The 19,592-nt window shown below is 35.8% G+C and overlaps 1 protein-coding gene across 2 annotated transcripts in view; it reads left to right on the top strand.

The window, feature by feature from the left end:
- The window catches only part of LEKR1 (leucine, glutamate and lysine rich 1), a 189,456-nt gene that overhangs the window by 148,371 nt on the left and 21,493 nt on the right, over positions 1–19,592 (top strand). For both annotated transcript variants that reach the window (XM_059163678.1, XM_059163679.1), the window contains exons 10-11: positions 2,154–2,247; positions 15,655–15,819. In XM_059163678.1, the coding sequence (XP_059019661.1) occupies positions 2,154–2,247; positions 15,655–15,819 (259 nt within the window). The remainder of the gene's footprint in view (positions 1–2,153; positions 2,248–15,654; positions 15,820–19,592) is intronic.

The following is a 19,592-nucleotide window of genomic DNA, read 5'->3' as shown; positions in this document are numbered from 1 at the left end:
AACTGTTGTATGAATTCACGATAAAAACCTGAATTAGGGTTAGTTTGTGTTTACAGATTCCTGTGAGAAATTTATATTTTTCCCTGTATCTAGCACCACAATTCAAAACCAGTAATTTTCTTTTGTACCTTGAGAGATGTTATTTGAATTTTACACATACTAGGTGTGAATTTCACACATATACTGCACATGCAGCTCTTTGAGATGCAGCTTCATGCAGGTGAGTTTCCACTTAGACCTTTTCTCTCCTGAGCCCTTCATGAAATTTAAAGCTCAAGTTCATCAATTTTGGAAGGTACCTTCAAGTTGAGAATTGGTTTCAATGCTCCACCTATTGTTGGGGGTTCTTCCTTTTACTTCACTTTTTTAAAGATTTAGTTTGAAATAATTACAGAAAAGTTACAAAGACGGTATAGAGAGAGTGTATGTTTCTCTTTGGTCCACTTTTAATAACAATGACACATCTGTAAAAACTAAGAAATTAACATTGGTATAATACAATTAACTATACTATAGACCTTATTTAAATTTCAAGTTTCCCACTCATATCCTTCTGTTCTTTCATTTGGGTTTTGTTCTCTGCATCCTTCCCACTTTTTGTCCAGCTCACTGATGAATTCTAAGATTTTTTTATAAGTTAAAAAAATGTTTACTAATTTTCAGTACAAAAGTTGTCAAAGAACCTAGTCCAACACACTTCTGGAAAGAGAAGTCTGGGGAGTTTTAAATTTTTTAAATCAGTTTCCCTCAAATGATATTCATAATCCTGGTTACCAAGTCCAACATGTCTTCTTATGCTTGTGTCCTTAAAATTTTCTAGCCTAGAAATGTCAGCATTATTTTTATTATTTTATTTATAATATATTATTATTTATAATAATTTATATTTATTATTTATATTTATAATATATTATTTTATTTATAAAATATTTATTGTTTAATTTTTATTATTTTATTAGAAAAAAGTTTAATAATATTAAAAGAGTGAGAGTAGAAGAGAAATTAAGAGAGAGATTGAGAGTCCATAATAATAATATAGGTGGGAGAAAAAGTCAAGAGCCTTAACAAGGCTGTTGGTAGTGGGAAAGGAAGAGAAGGAATAGTTTGGGGTCTACTCAGGAAGTAAAATACAGAATTTGGTATTGAATGGATGTGGTAGAACAAGGAGAAGAGAGAGAGAAAACTCAGGGATTTCAAACCAAAGATTTGACTCAAAGATTTTTAGAAGTCAAAAGGAAAAGCAAGATTGCAGATGATAGTAAACTTGTTTTTTAATGGATCTGGTATTAATGGTTCATTAAGGTGGAGATGTCCAACAGGCAGTTACAACTGAAAGTCACAATTTTGAGAAAGGAGTCAGAGCTACAAGGAACAGGGTGGTGATAGAAAACAGAGAGATAAGAATTAGGAATAAGCAGTGGAGAAGAATCACCTACATCGAAACTAAGGAGGGATGTGGTGATTATGGAAGAGGGAGAGTCCTATTAACAAGTGTGCTTTTGCCACTACTTGTGATATTCAAAAGCTTAATTTCAGTGCCTCTGTGAAAAGCTCTTATGAATCTTCTGCACTTACCCCACCCAGAGGATTACAAACTAAACTTCAAGATCCATTTATGTGGGTTAAAATATTAAAATGTTCTTTGTGTTTTCTTTTCAATTTTCCAATATGTTTTGAACTATACCATACCTCAGACATGAATTTCTACTTAATTTGGTTTGTTCCTATCAGTATAAGTAAAAGAAAAATAAATCTAGAGAGAACCACAAATGTGTTGATTTTATGGCATATCCAAACATATTTTCCTTTTCTTTAGGAAATAAAATATTGTCTAGTGTTAGAATTTAGACATTAAACTTTGGAACCATAATGTGCAATGTTTTATGATATTTGTGACTCTACATATGTTGTTACTATTTCATGCAAAAGTAATAACATAACTTATTAAACAAAAATTAAGGCTGGAAAAATACTTACCTTGTTTGTAGTGTTTGTAAATTGCTGTTAACGGTAAAGTAGTATCTAGTGGTAGTATATATATTGCTAAAGAGAAAGAACAGATTAAGTTGTGAAATACTATTCTCTGAGCAAGGAACTGCAATTTAGGAAGAGTGTCAGGGTCTTGACTCATTTGTTGGGTTTATGGTTTTCAGGGAACTAATGCTGATTTCACATCAGAAAAGCATTGAACAGCTGCAGGAAACCCTTAGACAGAAGCTGCTGAATGATGATAACTGGAGAGAGAAGGTAATGATAATGTCACTTTCATCTGCATGTGTCTATTTTGCTTTTTAAAAATTCTGTCTGTTTGGAGCACCTGGGTGGTTCAGTTAATTGTCTGCCTTCAGCTCAGGTCATGATCTCAGGGTCCTGGGATCAAGCTCCACATCAGGCTCCCTGCTCAGTGGGGAGTCTCCTTCTCCCTCTCCCTCTGCCTGCTGCTCTCCCTTTGCTTAATCTCTCTCTATCAAATAAATAAATGCAATCTTTTGAAAAAAAAAATTCTGTTGCCAGAATGCTATCCCAGATATCTTGGCTTCTATGCACATTTTGATTCCTTCTGGAATTTCTTAGACCAAACATGCTTATAGTGTATGTCTTTTCCAAAATATTAGACAACATAATGGGAAATGAAAAGGTAAGAACAGAATTTAAAACCTTGTAAAATCAGGATAGCCCTTAGTACTCATGTAAAAGTGTGCTTTTTTATTTTTAAGTATTTAACTTTTTCCTGTAAAGGGACAGAATCTGCATTTGACTACATCCTTAGAAGCAGGGGAATATTAATTTATTCTCAAAATTTCTCTGCCTAAAAGGAAGATACTAAAGAGAATGGAAAATGACAAAATTACTCAGTTATGAACTTTTGGCAAAGCAAAATGAATAAGTATTTAGCTCACTATTTACAAAGAAAGTATTTTCTCTCCCCATGCTGAAAAATGCATTAATTTCTATCTTTGGATTTTCCTAAATTTTTCAAAGCTTCAATGATAAATATGTAATACTTGTATAATTTTAAAGGATACAAATAATATTCTAAAAATTATTGGTCCCTATCTTCTCAGGCCTTGTACAGGTCTAGTAATTAAGGCTACTGCCATCATCTCCCTGTCATAAACTTCTGGTACTCCTTGATGATCCCAGGATCTTATCCTGAAGAATGCCCTGAAGCCTTTCCAACTCTTTCTCTTGCCCAGCTAATGCCTGCCCTAGCACTAGTCTTCATCCTTGGTTTTCTGATAACATTGTAAATTTGCATCTAGAGGTAGAGCTGGCTACTGAAATTCAGATTGCTTGACTAAAGTCCTGACAACCTGTTTGCTTATTATCAGATTCTTCTCTATGATGACTAGACCTCATAACTTGTAACCTCAAGCAACATGAGTGGCCACATCAGCTAATATCTCTACCTGGACTCTTCCACCCTACCACCCACCCAATTGAAACACTTTTTAGATATTGCTGCTGGCTAGGTCAGTTCTAAATTTTTCACTTTCATTTCCATTCTTTACTCATCTGACCATACTCAGGCATTATTGGTATTCTATAAATCAATTCCTCTTTCCTTGTCCCTCAGGGATAGCACACTCGGGCTAAAAGAGAAATGAACACTATAATAACAGTTCCATAGAGGCAACAATCAAAAGTTGAGAGTATAGACTAAAGTTGCTCTAAATGGCTCATTCTTATTTTGTTTTATTTTGAAGTATGGACTTTTTCTTTTCCTTCTTCTCTAAAGCCTACATTTCTTTAATTCTTTCTCATTTTTATTAGCTTTGGGGTATTCAATTGACTAGCCCATTCTTACTTACTTCCTCCATCCTTACCAATCCATGTTTGAAAATACAAAAAATATGACTAACCTAACCAGCAATCCAAAAAAGTGCAAATTAAAACAATGAGATTTTTAAAAAATCAGTCCAGTTAATAGAGTAGTTTTGGCATTGTGGTAAGGTCTTGTGAGATAATCTTTCACACTCAGTCTTTAAAGGGCTGGAAGTTACAGCAACTCTTTGGAGAGCAATTTGGAAGTATGTATGAAGAGATACTGTAAATACCTCATTTTTGATGCAAAAATTTCAATAATGGAATTAATGTGAATAGAGATTCACAGATTCTTCCCTTCCGTTCAAATATCTGAGCTTCGCTTAGACTGGTATTATCTTATCTTCATGGTCACACCCCGTGAAGGACTTTGAGATACAATCTACTAGAGAAGGCTTTGCATTTAGAATCTTCCCTATTACTGCTGCTTACTGTATCCTGTCTGTGAGGTGCTAACATAGCAAGTGGACCAAGTTAATGTAGCATTTGATCATATAGAAGCATTGTAGTCTTGCTTCATGCTATTAATCTGATGATGAAAATAAACCTGTGTAAAATTTTCTAAGTTCTTGCTAAGACCGTGATATCATTCTAATAAATTAATTATATCATAAATGTATTTTAGCATGTATAATTTTCTATGATATAAATGGGCATTTCATTTTGTTGAGAGGATATAACTTGTTAATAAATCTTATCATTTAGCTTAGCAGTAAATCAAGATCCAGACCAGTAAAGCCAAGGAATGATAATTATGTCTTGGCTGTGCTCATTATTGAGACTATGAATAAAAAGTTCCCTTAAAGTCCTCTCATGAGAAAGGAAAATCACTAATATGACATTGTTATCTCTTTCTTGGGTCACTGTGCCTTTATGTAGGAATGAAATGTTCCCTTTACAAATATATAATACACATATTAGAATAAACTTCATAGCTTAAATGCTTTTAACATTCAAAAAAAGTAGATAGCAATTTGTGCCTGTACTTAATTATTTTAGAGTATATAAAAAGCACATAATAGAATCAATAGTTGCTATGCAACAAGGATGGCACATTTAAAAATAAACTGCATATTTACTAATTGTCATAGATTTTTATTTATTTCAAGTATTCCTTTGATGTGGAAAAAAATGAATTAATGTGCATACTGAACATTTAAAATTGGTCCCAAATACACAGTGTTGTTACTTTTCAGTTAAAATTTTTATAATTAAAAATATTTTCTATAACCAGACTGATGACATTAAGTGGTAGTCGTGTGTTGACTATTATTTTGTAGTATAATAAACAAATTCTAACAAAATATTTTGTTAGATTATTATTAAGATATCATCCCATTTAGGAACATCTTAGAATTGTACTACTATTGACTTCATTTTAAGTAGCACATAGAGCTCTTAAAAACCAATAGTTCAAACAAACAGAACCTTACTTGCTGCCTGAGGAATTGGATTAATAGTGAAAAAGTCAAAAAGTCAAATCCAGAACCAAAGAGAAGCAAACAAAATCTCAAATTCTTCTTCAAAATAGAAGAGCCAAATGGCTGAATAATTCCTAATATGTTTAAGTATACTATTAATGGAATTTAAAAGGACAAGTTGTAAAATAACAGAATTTGACAGGGATGAACCTGTCATAAAATAATCAATTTTCACTTATGTATAATTGAATGGCCAAAAAGAATAATGAGAGCACCTTTTAATTTATAAAATTATGATGTAATTTTCAAAATTGAGCTAATAAAATCACAGAATTATAGATCTAGAATAGCCTGCAAATATCATCTGATTTAAACTCTTAATCAAGATAATAAGAATAGTCTCCATTATTAGAGTGTTTATTATATGCCAGGATTTGTGCTTAATGCTTTCCATAAATGTAATTTTAATTATTATAAAATTATTATTGCCATTTGCACATGGGAAAAAATAAGGCTCAGAGGAGTTAGGTAAGTTGCCAACGTTATTTAGCCAGGAAATAACAACTGATACAAACCTAGAAAAAAAAAAAAAGAAGAACTAACTACAAAACCCAAAACTTACTCATTTGGCCTAGATGGACTAATAAGAGCCAGATTTACTCTCCCTCACTAACTAAACCACTGGAGAAAAGATCGAAAACAATGGTTTCAAGATACTCAGTATCAGACCACAAAGGACAATTATTCTTACAGATAGGAACAAATGAGGTGAGCTCCGTGATTGCCCAAATGTAGTTCCTTGAAATAAATTTAAGGCCACAGTGCAGGAAGTGTGAATCTAGGAGGTCTGTCAGGTTCTTTGAGTTGAGGAAACCAGAGAGATCAAGATAGCTACAGTTCACAAGATGGTGTTCTCTGGGAAGAGCTAGCTGCACACAGAAGAGCTACAAAGAGTTAAGTATTAATATACATATTAAGTATATGTGTGGTTAGTGCATATGTGTGGGGAAACTCCCAAAGGCAGAGAAAGACCTTTCTGAAAAGACTAGGGAGGAGTACCAAATGCTTACACAAGGCCAGACTGGAAGACCTATAATTCACAGTGCACTGGGTAAACTTGTCAGAAGGGCCTTGCATCAGTAGTAGGAAAAAATTAGCCCTAGACTAAATGCTGAGCTGATTCTGCCTAATAAATGTTAAAAGGGAGATGTATAAAAATCAAGCCGATTCAAATGCATCCCAGAACAGAGTTCAGTAATACTCATAGGAATACAAAAATATCCAGCATCTGTAAATTTATCCAGGTAAAATTTACAATGCCTTGCATTCAATAAAACATTGCCATCCAAAAGGAAAGGGAAAATATGGCTCAGAATGAGATAAAAATCAATGAATAAAAACTGATTCAGAAAGGCACAGATATTAGAATTAGCAGACAAGGACCTTAAAACACTTGCAATAACTATATTCCATTTGCCCAAAAACTAGAGGAAAAAGTGACCTTGTTAAGTAGAGATATAAAAGACATTAAAAAGATCTAAAGTGAACTCCTAGAGATGAAAAGTACAATATCTAAGATAAAAAGCACACTGGATAGGATTAATGACAGATTCAACATTCCAAAAGAAAAGTCTGGTGAACTTGAAGACACACAATTGAAACAATCCAAATGAAACAAAAATAGAAGACTTAAACAAGAACATCAGTGAGCTATGAGACAAATGCAAGTGGACTAATATATGCATAATTGGAATTCCCAAAGGACAGGAAAGAGAAGAAAGGACAGAAAAAATATTTATCCTTAGACCTTATCCTGTCTTTGATGAAAAATCTGCTGTCATCCTTATCTTTGTTCCTCTCTATATAATGTCTATTATTTTTTGGTTGCTTTTAAGATTTCTTTCTATCACTATTTTTGAGCAATTAGATTAGAATATTCCTTGCTGTGTTTGAGGTTTTGCTGAGCTTCTTGAATGTTTGCTTTATAGTTTTCATTAACTCTTAATTTTATTCTGCTATTATTTCTTCAAATATTTTTTCTGTCCTTTCTTCTCTCTCCTGTCCTTTGGGAATTCCAATTATGCATATATTAGTCTGCTTGCATTTGTCTCATAGCTCACTGATGTTCTTGTTTAAGTCTTCTATTTTTGTTTCATTTGGATTGTTTCAACTGTATGTCTTCAAGACACCAGACTTTTCTTTTGGAATGTTAAATCTGTCACCTGGGTGATCTAACACAGACTGCATTAAGTTAAAGATGTAGTCTATAAATTCTAAAGCAACCACAAAAATAGAAAAAGAATCATAGCTATCAAACCAGCAAAGGAAATAAAATTGGATTAAAAAAAATTCAGAAGAAGACAAAAAGAGGAAGAGCAAAAAGATGAGATGGGCCAAATAGAAAACATATAGCAAGATAGATTTAAAGCTAATCATATCAATAAATTAAATGTAAATCCTAAACCAGGGGTCAGCATACTTTTTCTGTAGAGGACCGCAAAGTAAATATTTTTGCTTTGTGGGGATATTGAGTCTTTGTTGCAAGCATTCAACTCTGCCCATTGTGGTTTAAATGCAGCCATAGACAATAATAAGCAAATGAATGGGTGTGGCTGCATTTTGTCTGTGGCCACAGTTTGTCAGGCCCTGGCCTAAATATCCCCATTAAATGACAGAGATTGTCATGTTGGTTAAAAATGCAAGATTCTACTATATGTTGCCTACAAAAAAAAAAAAAAAATACACTTTAAAATAAATATTTTAACAAATAGATTAAAAATAAAGGATGTATAAGACCAAGTATATGCTAACACAAACAAAAGAAAGAGGAACTAGTTACTATTAGAAAAGTAAATTTTGGAGTGCCTTGGTGGCTTAGTTGGTTGGGCAGCTGACTCTTGATTTCTGCTCAGGTCATGATCTCAGGGTCCTGGGATCGAGTCAGGCTCTGCTCAGCACAGTCTGCTGAAGGATTCTCAGTCACTCTTTCCCTCTGACCCTCCCCCCAGCATGTGCTCTCTCTCTCTCTCTCTCTCTCTCTCAAATAAATGAATAAATACTTTTTTAAAAAGAAAAGTAGATTTCAAAGATAAGAGAATTTTTTTTAATATAATTTTTTATTTTTTATAAACATATATTTTTATCCCCAGGGGTACAGGTCTGTGAATCACCAGGTTTACACACTTCACAGCACTCACCAAAACACATACCCTCCCCAATGTCCATAATACCACCCCTTTCTCCCAGACCCCCTCCCCTCAGCAACCCTCAGTTTGTTTTGTGAGATTAAGAGTCACTTATGGTTTGTCTCCCTCCCAATAAAAAAAAAAAAAAAAAAAAAATGTCTATGCTACCTAAAGCAATCTACACATTTAATGCAATTCCTATCAAAGTACCATCCATCTTTTTCAAAGAAATGGAACAAATAATTCTAAAATTTATATGGAACCAGAAAAGACCTCGAATAGCTAAAGGGATATTGAAAAAGAAAGCCAACGTTGGTGGCATCACAATTCCGGACTTCAAGCTCTATTACAAAGCTGTCATCATCAAGACAGCATGGTACTGGCACAAAAACAGACCCATAGATCAATGGAACAGAATAGAGAGCCCAGAAATAGACTCTCAACTCTATGGTCAACTCATCTTCGACAAAGCAGGAAAGAATGTCCAATGGAAAAAAGACAGCCTCTTCAATAAATGGTGCTGGGAAAATTGGACAGCCACATGCAGAAAAGTGAAATTGGACCATTTCCTTACACCACACACAAAAATAGACTCAAAATGGATGAAGGACCTCAATGTGCAAAAGGAATCCATCAAAATCCTTGAGGAGAACACAGGCAGCAACCTCTTCGACCTCAGCCACAGCAACATCTTCCTAGGAACAACGCAAAAGGCAAGGGAAGCAAGGGCAAAAATGAACTATTGGGATTTCATCAAGATCAAAAGCTTTTGCACAGCAAAGGAAACAGTTAACAAAATCAAAAGACAACTGACAGAATGGGAGAAGACATTTGCAAACGACATATCAGATAAAGGACTAGTGTCCAGAATCTATAAAGAACTTAGCAAACTCAACACCCAAAGAACAAATAATCCAATCAAGAAATGGGCAGAGGACATGAACAGACATTTCTGCAAAGAAGACATCCAGATGACCAACAGACACATGAAAAAGTGCTCCATATCACTCGGCATCAGGGAAATACAAATCAAAACCACAATGCGATATCACCTCACACCAGTCAGAATGGCTAAAATCAACAAGTCAGGAAATGACAGATGCTGGCGAGGATGCGGAGAAAGGGGAACCCTCCTACACTATTGGTGGGAATGCAAGCTGGTGCAACCTCTCTGGAAAACAGCATGGAGATTCCTCAAAATGCTGAAAATAGAACTGCCCTATGACCCAGCAATTGCACTATTGGGTATTTACCCTAAAGATACAAACGTAATGACCCAAAGGGGCACGTGTACTCGAATGTTTATAGCAGCAATGTCCACAATAGCCAAACTATGGAAAGAACCTAGATGTCCATCAACAGATGAATGGATCAAGAAGATGTGGTATATATACACAATGGAATACTATGCAGCCATCAAAAGAAATGAAATCTTGCCATTTGCGACAACATGGATGGAACTAGAGCGTATCATGCTTAGTGAAATAAGTCAAGCGGAGAAAGACAACTATCATATGATCTCCCTGATATGAGGAAGTGGTGATGCAACATGGGGGCTTAAGTGGGTACGAGAAGAATAAATGAGAGAATATTTAGAATATTAGCAAGGATAATGAACATAAGTTCATAATGTTTAAGGGATTAGTCCACCAAGAAGACATAATAACCCTAAATGTTTATTCACCTAGTAACAGGGTTTTAAAATAAAGCAAAAATTGATAGAACAGCAAGAAGAAATAGACAAATCTATAATTAGAGTAAAAGATGTCAGTAATAGGCCTTTTTCAATAATAACTGATAGAAAAATACCTGGAAAATTAGTAGAGATATATTCTATGGAAAATAATATAATAGTTTTTTAAAACAACTTATTTTTAAGGAATGCATTGACCAACACTATTAACTAACATGACCTAATTGATATTTATAAAATGCTCCATTTAACAGCAGAATAAACATTCTTCTCAAGTACACATGGGACATTTACTAAAATAGATCATATTCTACAGCATAAATTACTCTCAACAAATTTAAAAGTATTCAAGACATATAAAATATTTTTTTCTGACCACAGTGAAATTGAAACAATTTATTAACAAAAGGTTATCTGGAAAGATCCCCAAATATTTTGAAACTAGATAAATACCAAGTCTATGCCCTTAATGACTATGCTATGTAGATGTGTGGAGAGTCAGGCTACATGGAAAAATGAAACATGCTGAGCCATGGGATCTACCAGAAACATCTAAGTGTGCACACCCCCTCCATCTCATAATACCTCTGTGATCTTGGTGAAGGTACTTAACCTCTCTGAACCTATTTCATAATCCAGTGTGAATAATAATAATTATATTATTATTATTATTATATGTTGTAAGAATTAAATGGATTAACATATAAAATGTGTTCTGTACCATGCCATCCCAGCCTGTATTGGTAGCAAGTGAATATTCTCTCCTTTCATCCCGAGTTTACACAGTTCTTGGCAGGACTTCAATATATATTCTGATTCCTTAGCATTATTTTTTTTACTGCAAAGTCTATGTATTTGAATAATCATCTACTTTTGCAATATATTTATTCATCAGTTAATTCATAAATAACCTGAAGAATTAGTGTTCAACCAGCATTTTTTTAACTTTTTGAAAACAGTAAAATAATTTCTTTTTAGGAGATATATTTTTTAATATTATATACATACATCAAATATAAACAAATGACCTAATTACTACTTCCTGAAACTCCCTTGCTTATAGGGATTGTCAATAATGAGTGATTATATTACAACATGGTGTTTGGCTCCATAGACAGAAAATAATCGCAGAATCAATCACAAATATCTGACTTGGAAAATAATTCAAAGAAAGAATTTTGCACATCAGTGTTAGACACAGGTGTTATAAAATACTAATTATGCATTTCAACACAAATACAAAGGGAATTAAAAACAACATACTCAGAGTCTTCTAGAGTCATCAGGAAGTCTTCACCAAGGAGGGGTTTGAGGTATTGGGCAATCTAGGTAAATAAAAAGCAAAATAAATAAATAAATAAATAGAAACCAAAAAATGAAATGTGTACGGAGATAACAATTTATTTTACTTTGTTTAACTCCTAAGATCATATACTATTCATGCTTTGGTTTTAGAAATCAGAATTTCCCCATGATTATTAAAATTGCTATCAGTTACTATATGAAGTGGTTTATATTTTATATAAGCACCATCACCACATTCATTTATTTTGCATAGACATAAGTTCTCCCACCTAAGTTTTTTTTTAATCTAAGGTATTTTTTTTCAAGGTTTTATTTATTTCTTTGAGAGAGCAAGCCAGTGAGAGAGAGAGCAGGGGGAGGGGCAGAGGGAGAGGGTGAAGCAGACCCCCTGCTGAGCAGGGAGCCCAGCTCCATACCAGGACCCCAGTACCATGACCTGAGACTCTTTGTCAACTGAGCCACCCAGGAATGCCTCTATCTAAGATATTTTAAAGAGCTTGTATCAATATATAAGAAATATAAACACAATAATTTGGCATGAATTCATCTCAATGACAATACACTGGCTTAAAAAAATCATTATGGGGGCACCTGGGTGGCTCAGTGGGTTAAGCCTCTGCCTCTGGCTCAGGTCATAGTCCCAGGATCCCGGGATCAAGTCCAGCATCGGGCTTTCTGCTCAGCAGGGAGCCTGGCTTCCCCATCTCTTTCTGCCTACTTGTGCTCTCTGTCAAATAAATAATCTCTAATAAATAAATAAATAAATAAAACTATTTCTAAAAAATATTTAAAAAAATCATTATGTTTGTTTGCTCATCATTTTGTTCAAACTGTTCACATTATGAAGGAACCAGTAGTATCACCTTTCTATGCTACAGTGTCAACACATTCAGATGGCCCTTTGCATGCATTGCAACTTCCTTAAATGTTTAGAAATCCCACCTGAAACTTGTTACTTTGCTTCTCTTTCTCTGGTTGTCCAAATTAAAAATCAACTCAGTAATAGTAAATCACTCTTCTCTTTTCTATCTACATGCTTTTTATTTCCCACCTTCCTTCTATTCCTTTTATTCCTAATTTTTAAAAGATTTTATTTACCTATTTATCAGAGAGAGAGAAAGAGCACATTTGCTCCCAAGTAGGGGGAACAGCTGGCAGAAGGAGAAGCAGACTCCCTGCTGAGCAAGGAGCCCCACACTGGACTAGATCAAAGGACCCTGGGATCATGACCTGAGTCAAAGGCAGACACTTAATCAACTGAGCCACCCAGGCTTCCACGTCTTCCTATTTCTTCACCCACCCCCCCACGCCACCCCGCCGCCCTTTACCTATAGTAGTTGGTTCCAAGGAATAATTTAGGGGCAAGAAGGACTTGCTACCTGATTTGCTACTTGACTCGTTCGGTCTATCAGCTACTTCCTTTTCTTCCCTGAATACTTTCAGGTTTCATCTTCTTCTAGGGATTCTGATTTCCTACACAGCCTCCTCCCCATAATAAACTAAAAAAAAAAAAACATTTTAAAGAGTCCTTCTAAAGTCTTTCCATCATCTAATTTATAGTTCGTCCTGTCCCGTCTAGTCTGCATATATTCTTATTCTCTTAATTCAAGCAATTGGTCCATATTCTGAAAGATGTCTTTTTGTCCTAAAACAACTATTTGGCTCTACCAATTAGCCACACAAGGAATTTTTTTTGGAATGCTTGATATTTTAGTACCTCAGCTCACATTTTTCTTCAGCTTCTCAAAAAAATGTTTTAATTAGTTGTGGTTTTTAATAGTGTCAAGATATCTTGTAGGCTATTAACTGTTTAAATTATACTTTGCAAGTTTTTTAAATGTTTTAAATTTGATATCCTCCTTTCATATGTTCTTATCTATTCCAGTGTGGTTGGAGCACTGTGTCTGAATCAAATGGGAAAAGTGCAAGTCAGGTGGGAGAAGTCCAGGGCTGCCGTAGACGGTGTGCTTGCCCAACACAGTCATGTGGGCCAAGAGAGAAAAGGGAGCTGGAATCCAGCCAGTGCTCTGCCCACCAGGTGCCGTGCTCAGCATGAGGCTATGTTCGTCTAAGGAAGGGACGCTTTGTCAGTTCACACAAAGGTGTCACATGGGCTGGTGGTGACCCAAGAGCAGATCATGTATAGGAATTTTTATTTTATACTAACACCCTGAGAAACCACTAAGAGGGAGTAATATAATCCAATTTGCATTTTGTAAAGAACACCCTGCTGGGTGGATCATGAATTGGAGAGAAGGAATGGAAGTAAGGAGGCCAGTGGAGAGATGATGGTGGCCAGAACTAGAGTGTTAGGAATGGAAATGAGAAGAAATGAATGGACTCAAGGCATCTTTTGGAGACAAAGTGAATAGAACTTAGTGTTGTATTAAGGGTAAAGGATAAAAATGATGCCCCAGTTGCTGACCTGAATAACTAGATGGAATGTGGCTACTGTATCTTGACTGGGGAAGGAACAGGTGGGGAGGGATTGTATCTAGGTTTCTGGTTCAGACCGTTTATTTGAGACACCTGTCTCCATGGCTAGCAGAAGCTGGGTAGATGTAAGTACCTGGAATTTAGAAGAACATCTGTTTTTTGTTTTTTCCTGAGTGCCCCTGAGGCTTCCCTTGCCTTTAGGAGTTTGAGAAAAAACACATTTGAGCAATGCTATCATGTTCCTAAATGATCCTTAGTATCCTTTTTCTCAAACAATCCAGAAACTTATTTTGAAAGAGCCAAAATAACTCCTTGCACTGAGTGCAAACACAATTGTTTTGCCTTGGAGGAAATGCTTAGTCCTATAATGGTACAATAAATGTGACAGACCCCACACTGGGGCTAGTCTTTTATCTGTATTTTATTTAATTTGAAGGACTTTATGTAAACTTTCTTAGCAAATTTTCTGTTTCCTGGTACCCTGGCTTCAGTGTTTCCCTGAGAAATTCACGTTGACCTCTTTCTTCCTCTCGTAGTGGTATGAATCACAGTAAGTCAAGTTTGACAATTATTCTTGCCAGTTATCTGGCATTTACTCCCTCTAGGAATTTATAATCATGGCGCAATGTAAATCTAGAATCAGCCTGTCACTGAGATGCTCTAATCTCACTAGATGAACGACCAGGCCTGAATGACTCCAGTACTCAGAGATTTGTTCTCTCTTGCTAGGCAGAGCCAAAAGCAATGGTTAAAAACCACAGGGAGAGAGATGTTGGCTCAGCTAAAGGAAAAACTGCCTAACGCTTAGCACTGTCTGAAGATGGAAATGCTTGCTGGGAAGGAGTGAGTTATGGTTTCTAGTGGTGTTGAGGCATAGGGCAGACAATCATTTGATGCAGTCAGTCTATCTGTAGGAGAGACTGAAGAGTCAGAGCACAGAAGTCATCTCCACTGACTATTGAATCCCTGCTCATGCTAGAGCTTTATATAGATGTTTTGTCCCGTTTATCCTCATAACAACTCCCAAGGGAACGAGTTATAACTCTACCAGGAGAGGTTACAGTCACAATTTAAGATTATATAGTTAGAATGTGGCAGAGCCAGGTTTCAGAGCCAGGATTTAAACTCAACTTCGTTTGAATCCAAAGCCCTTGCTTTTCTTTCCACAATTCACAGAAGCTTAAGAAATGGAACCAGAGGATTTCTAATACCCCTTCCAGTGCTGCGGTTCTGTATAAGTACAACATGAATACAAGGCATCCCCAACTTGACTGTGTTTTCCTTAATCTTCCTTTTGGCCTCTATCATGTTAAAATGATAATTTGTGACTCTCAAACTTTTTGGGATCACCATCAAGAGAAGGCCATTCAAAAATCAACATTTGTACTTTGTATCCCCACTGAGCTTTCAGTGGAATGTAGTCTAAGTCCTCCAAATCTTTTTATTTTTTTTTCTTATAGGGTTTCTGGGAAGGACTGAGTTTATAATACAAATATACAGAAGACTAAGCTTTTAATATTTCTGAAAACTGTCATAATATATGGTCCTAACTTCTCTACTCATTTTATAGGCCTTAGAAGGTCTTAGAGGATCTTGAAATATTTGACCTAAAGTCAATTTTTCTGGCCTAAGTTCTGAGTCAGATTATTTTTAAATATTAGAATTTAAAAATTAGATTCATTAAATAATTAATATTAGAATCTTTTTTTAATTAGAGTCTGAAAATAAGCTTGATTTACTCATCTTAAGGTCAAATGCCTTTATATGTGTGTTAAATGCTGTTTTCTAGATTGAAGCTGAGCTGGCCAAGGAAAGAGCCCGACACTTAGTTGAATTTGAGGAGCAAGCTCTGCTTTTTAAGGAAGAAGCTAAACTGGAACTTGATATTGAAAAGGAAAAACATCAAGAAATAATCCAAAAGTATAAGAAAGAACAAGAGGAACTACAAACAAAGGTCTGTGATCATGATATTCATTGTTATTTAATGGGTTTGAAACTATAGATGTTGGTTATTTCCTTCTGAGAACATTGTACAGTATTTTTAACTCAAGGGGCATTCCTGAGGTTCATTGTGCCTTGGTTTTAACTACATAGATAGAATGGTTTGGATAGTCTACAGAAGGAATAGCTGAGATAAATCCTATAAGCATATAATACAACTACTAATGGAATTTTTTCTACAAAACTTTTTAAAAAGATTTTATTTATTTGAGAGAGAGAGAAAGATCACAAATGGGAGTGGGAGGAGGAGAAGCAGACTCCCCGCTGAGCGGGGAGCACAGTGCACTAAGGGCTGGATCACAGGACCCTGGGATCATGACCTGAGCCAGAAGTCTGATGCTTAACCTACGGAGACACCTAAGTGTATTTTACTTTTACTTTTACTTTACTTTCAAAACAGCATAAATTAGGGACATCAGGGCGGCTTAGTCAGTTAAGCATCTGACTTTGGCTCAGGTCATGATTTTAGGGTCCTGGGTTCCAGTCCCAGGTTTGGCTCAGCTCTCAGTGGAGAGTCTGCTTCTCCCTCACTGTCTGCGTCTCACCCCACTTCATGCTCCCTCTCTCTTTCAAATAAGTAAAATCTTTAAAATAAATAGATAAAAATAAAAGAGCATAAATTACATAACTAATAATTAGCATGGTTAGATATTCCAATACCTCAAATATCCAACATCAAATGATAATGATAATGATAATTAACATTTTATTTACAACTAAAGCTAACAACTAAAGCCTATCTTTTTCAATTACGAATATTTCCAATTCTAGATATTTTTAACTGAAGGGAAATATTTTAAGAACATAATCCTCCTTCATAATTTCTGAAACGGTATGTCCTAAACATAATTTTTTTGAAGATTTCATTTTTAAGTAATTTCTACACCCAACATGGGGCACAAGCTCACAACCCCAAGATCAAGTCCCATGCTCTGCCAACTGAACCATCCAGAAGCCCCCTAACCATAATCTAAGGTTTTGTTTAGGTTGCCATGTTATTATAAGACCTCAGTGTCATATATATGCATGTTTTTGTGTATATGCATATGTTTGTGTGTGTGTATTAACCAAGACCCAGTGGGTAAACTCACTAACAGTCTGTGTAAATTAAGTATCAGATGAGAATTAATGGCCTCTACAGGTATACAAGACATAACAGTACAGCCTTGCCTTCTCTCTTTTTTTTCTCTCTTTTTTAAAGATTTTATTTATTTATTTGTCAGAGAGAGAGGAAAGAGCACAAGCAGGGGGAGCAGTAGAGGGGGCAGAGGAGAAGCAGACTCTCCACTGAGCAGGGAGCCCAACACAGGGTTCGATCCCAGGACCCTGGGATCATGACCTGAGCTGAAGGCAGACACCCAGGTACCCCGGTACAGCCTTTTCAATAGCACTGTGAATGATAAGCAGGGCCAGCTATGTGAGTATATGACAAGTATAGTATCTCAGGGCCCCACACTCAAATAAATGGCCTCATGCCACTTGGGTTTAATCCTCTGCAAATGTTGTCTTGAAATTCTTAATAATTTTATCTTTGAATTTGCGTTTTGTAAATAATGTTCTATTGGGACAATGGTGCATTTGCTGGGAGCTTAAAGTCTCAGCTCACCCAAATTTCTACCTCTTCTATACTAGTTTTCTCCAAGAAGGGGCCTCTTAAGGCAGGGGTTGCCAAGGGTTATGGTTTTTCAAAAGAAGTCATAAACCCAGATTTTGTAAGTAAATTCTCTTGATTTTTAAAAGCTGAGTCCCTTTTTGAAGAGATCAAAACACCTTTGTGGCTCTGTGAGTCTTCTCTCCTGAGGATAACCTGATCTAGTTCAGCGTCAACTCTCCTCTTAATGATGGAAACTACTGCCCAGACCTAGCAATGATCCTTTTCCTTCCTGGATTAATTGAATATAATGGAATATTAATTTAATTTTTGAAGTTAGTAAGTGTGAATAGATTTCTTACAGAAGTTTCTCTTAATGTAAATTTAACATTTGAAACAGATTTTGGATACATAACACTTAAGTAATAGTTCACAAAATCCTTGAAACTTTGTTCTCCGAACGTTTTCCAGATTCTTCATGGATTGGTTTCTGGTTGTACTAATATTTATAATATGATGATATCCATAGCATAAATAATTATATATTTCATCAGAAGCAACTTTGCTCTTCCTGTTTTGTTTTCTGTTCTTTGTTTTGTTTTTTAAGGAGAAAGAAAACAAGCAGCCTTTTCTCTTCTTTTTTTTTTTTTTTTAAATTTTTTATTTTTTATAAACATATATTCTTTATATACATATATTTTTATCCCCAGGTCTGTGAATCACCAGGTTTACACACTTCACAGCACTCACCAAATCACATACCCTCCCCAATGTCCATAATCCCACCCCCTTCTCCCCAACCCCCTCCCCCCGGCAACCCTCAGTTTGTTTTGTGAGATTAAGAGTCATTTATGGTTTGTCTCCCTCCCAATCCCATCTTGTTTCATTTATTCTTCACCCACTTAAGCCTCCATGTTGCATCACCACTTCCTCATATCAGGGAGATCATATGATAGTTGTCTTTCTCTGCTTGACTTATTTCGCTAAGCATGATACGCTCTAGTTCCATCCACGTTGTTGCAAATGGCAAGATTTCATTTCTTTTGATGGCTGCATAGTATTCCATTGTGTATATATACCACATCTTCTTGATCCATTCATCTGTTGATGGACATCTAGGTTCTTTCCATAGTTTGGCTATTGTGGACATTGCTGCTATAAACATTCGGGTGCATGTGTCCCTTTGGATCACTACATTTGTATCTTTAGGGTAAATACCCAATAGTGCAATTGCTGGGTCATAGGGCAGTTCTATTTTCAACATTTTGAGGAACCTCCATGCTGTTTTCCAGAGTGGCTGCACCAGCTTGCATTCCCACCAACAGTGTAGGAGGGTTCCCCTTTCTCCGCATCCTCGCCAGCATCTGTCATTTCCTGACTTGTTGATTTTAGCCATTCTGACTGGTGTGAGGTGATATCTCATTGTGGTTTTGATTTGTATTTCCCTGATGCCGAGTGATATGGAGCACTTTTTCATGTGTCTGTTCGCCATCTGGATGTCTTCTTTGCAGAAATGTCTGTTCATGTCTTCTGCCCATTTCTTGATTGGATTATTTGTTCTTTGGGTGTTGAGTTTGCTAAGTTCTTTATAGATTCTGGACACTAGTCCTTTATCTGATATGTCGTTTGCAAATATCTTCTCCCATTCTGTCAGTTGTCTTTTGATTTTGTTAACTGTTTCCTTTGCTGTGCAAAAGCTTTTGATCTTGATGAAATCCCAGTAGTTCATTTTTTCCCTTGCTTCCCTTGCCTTTTGCGTTGTTCCTAGGAAGATGTTGCTGCGGCAGAGGTCGAAGAGGTTGCTGCCCGTGTTCTCCTCAAGGATTTTGATGGATTCCTTTCGTACATTGAGGTCCTTCATCCATTTTGAGTCTATTTTTGTGTGTGGTGTAAGGGAATGGTCCAATTTCATTTTTCTGCATGTGGCTGTCCAATTTTCCCAGCACCATTTATTGAAAAGGCTGTCTTTTTTCCATTGGATATTCTTTCCTGCTTTGTCGAAGATTAGTTGACCATAGATTTGAGGGTCTATTTCTGGGCTCTCTATTCTGTTCCATTGATCTATGTGTCTGTTTTTGTGCCAGTACCATGCTGTCTTGATGATGACAGCTTTGTAATAGAGCTTGAAGTCCGGA

Source organism: Mustela lutreola, chromosome 2 (assembly GCF_030435805.1).
Source record: "Mustela lutreola isolate mMusLut2 chromosome 2, mMusLut2.pri, whole genome shotgun sequence".
NCBI classification, from domain to species: domain Eukaryota; kingdom Metazoa; phylum Chordata; class Mammalia; order Carnivora; family Mustelidae; genus Mustela; species Mustela lutreola.
This window is presented reverse-complemented; position numbering and strand designations above follow the sequence as displayed.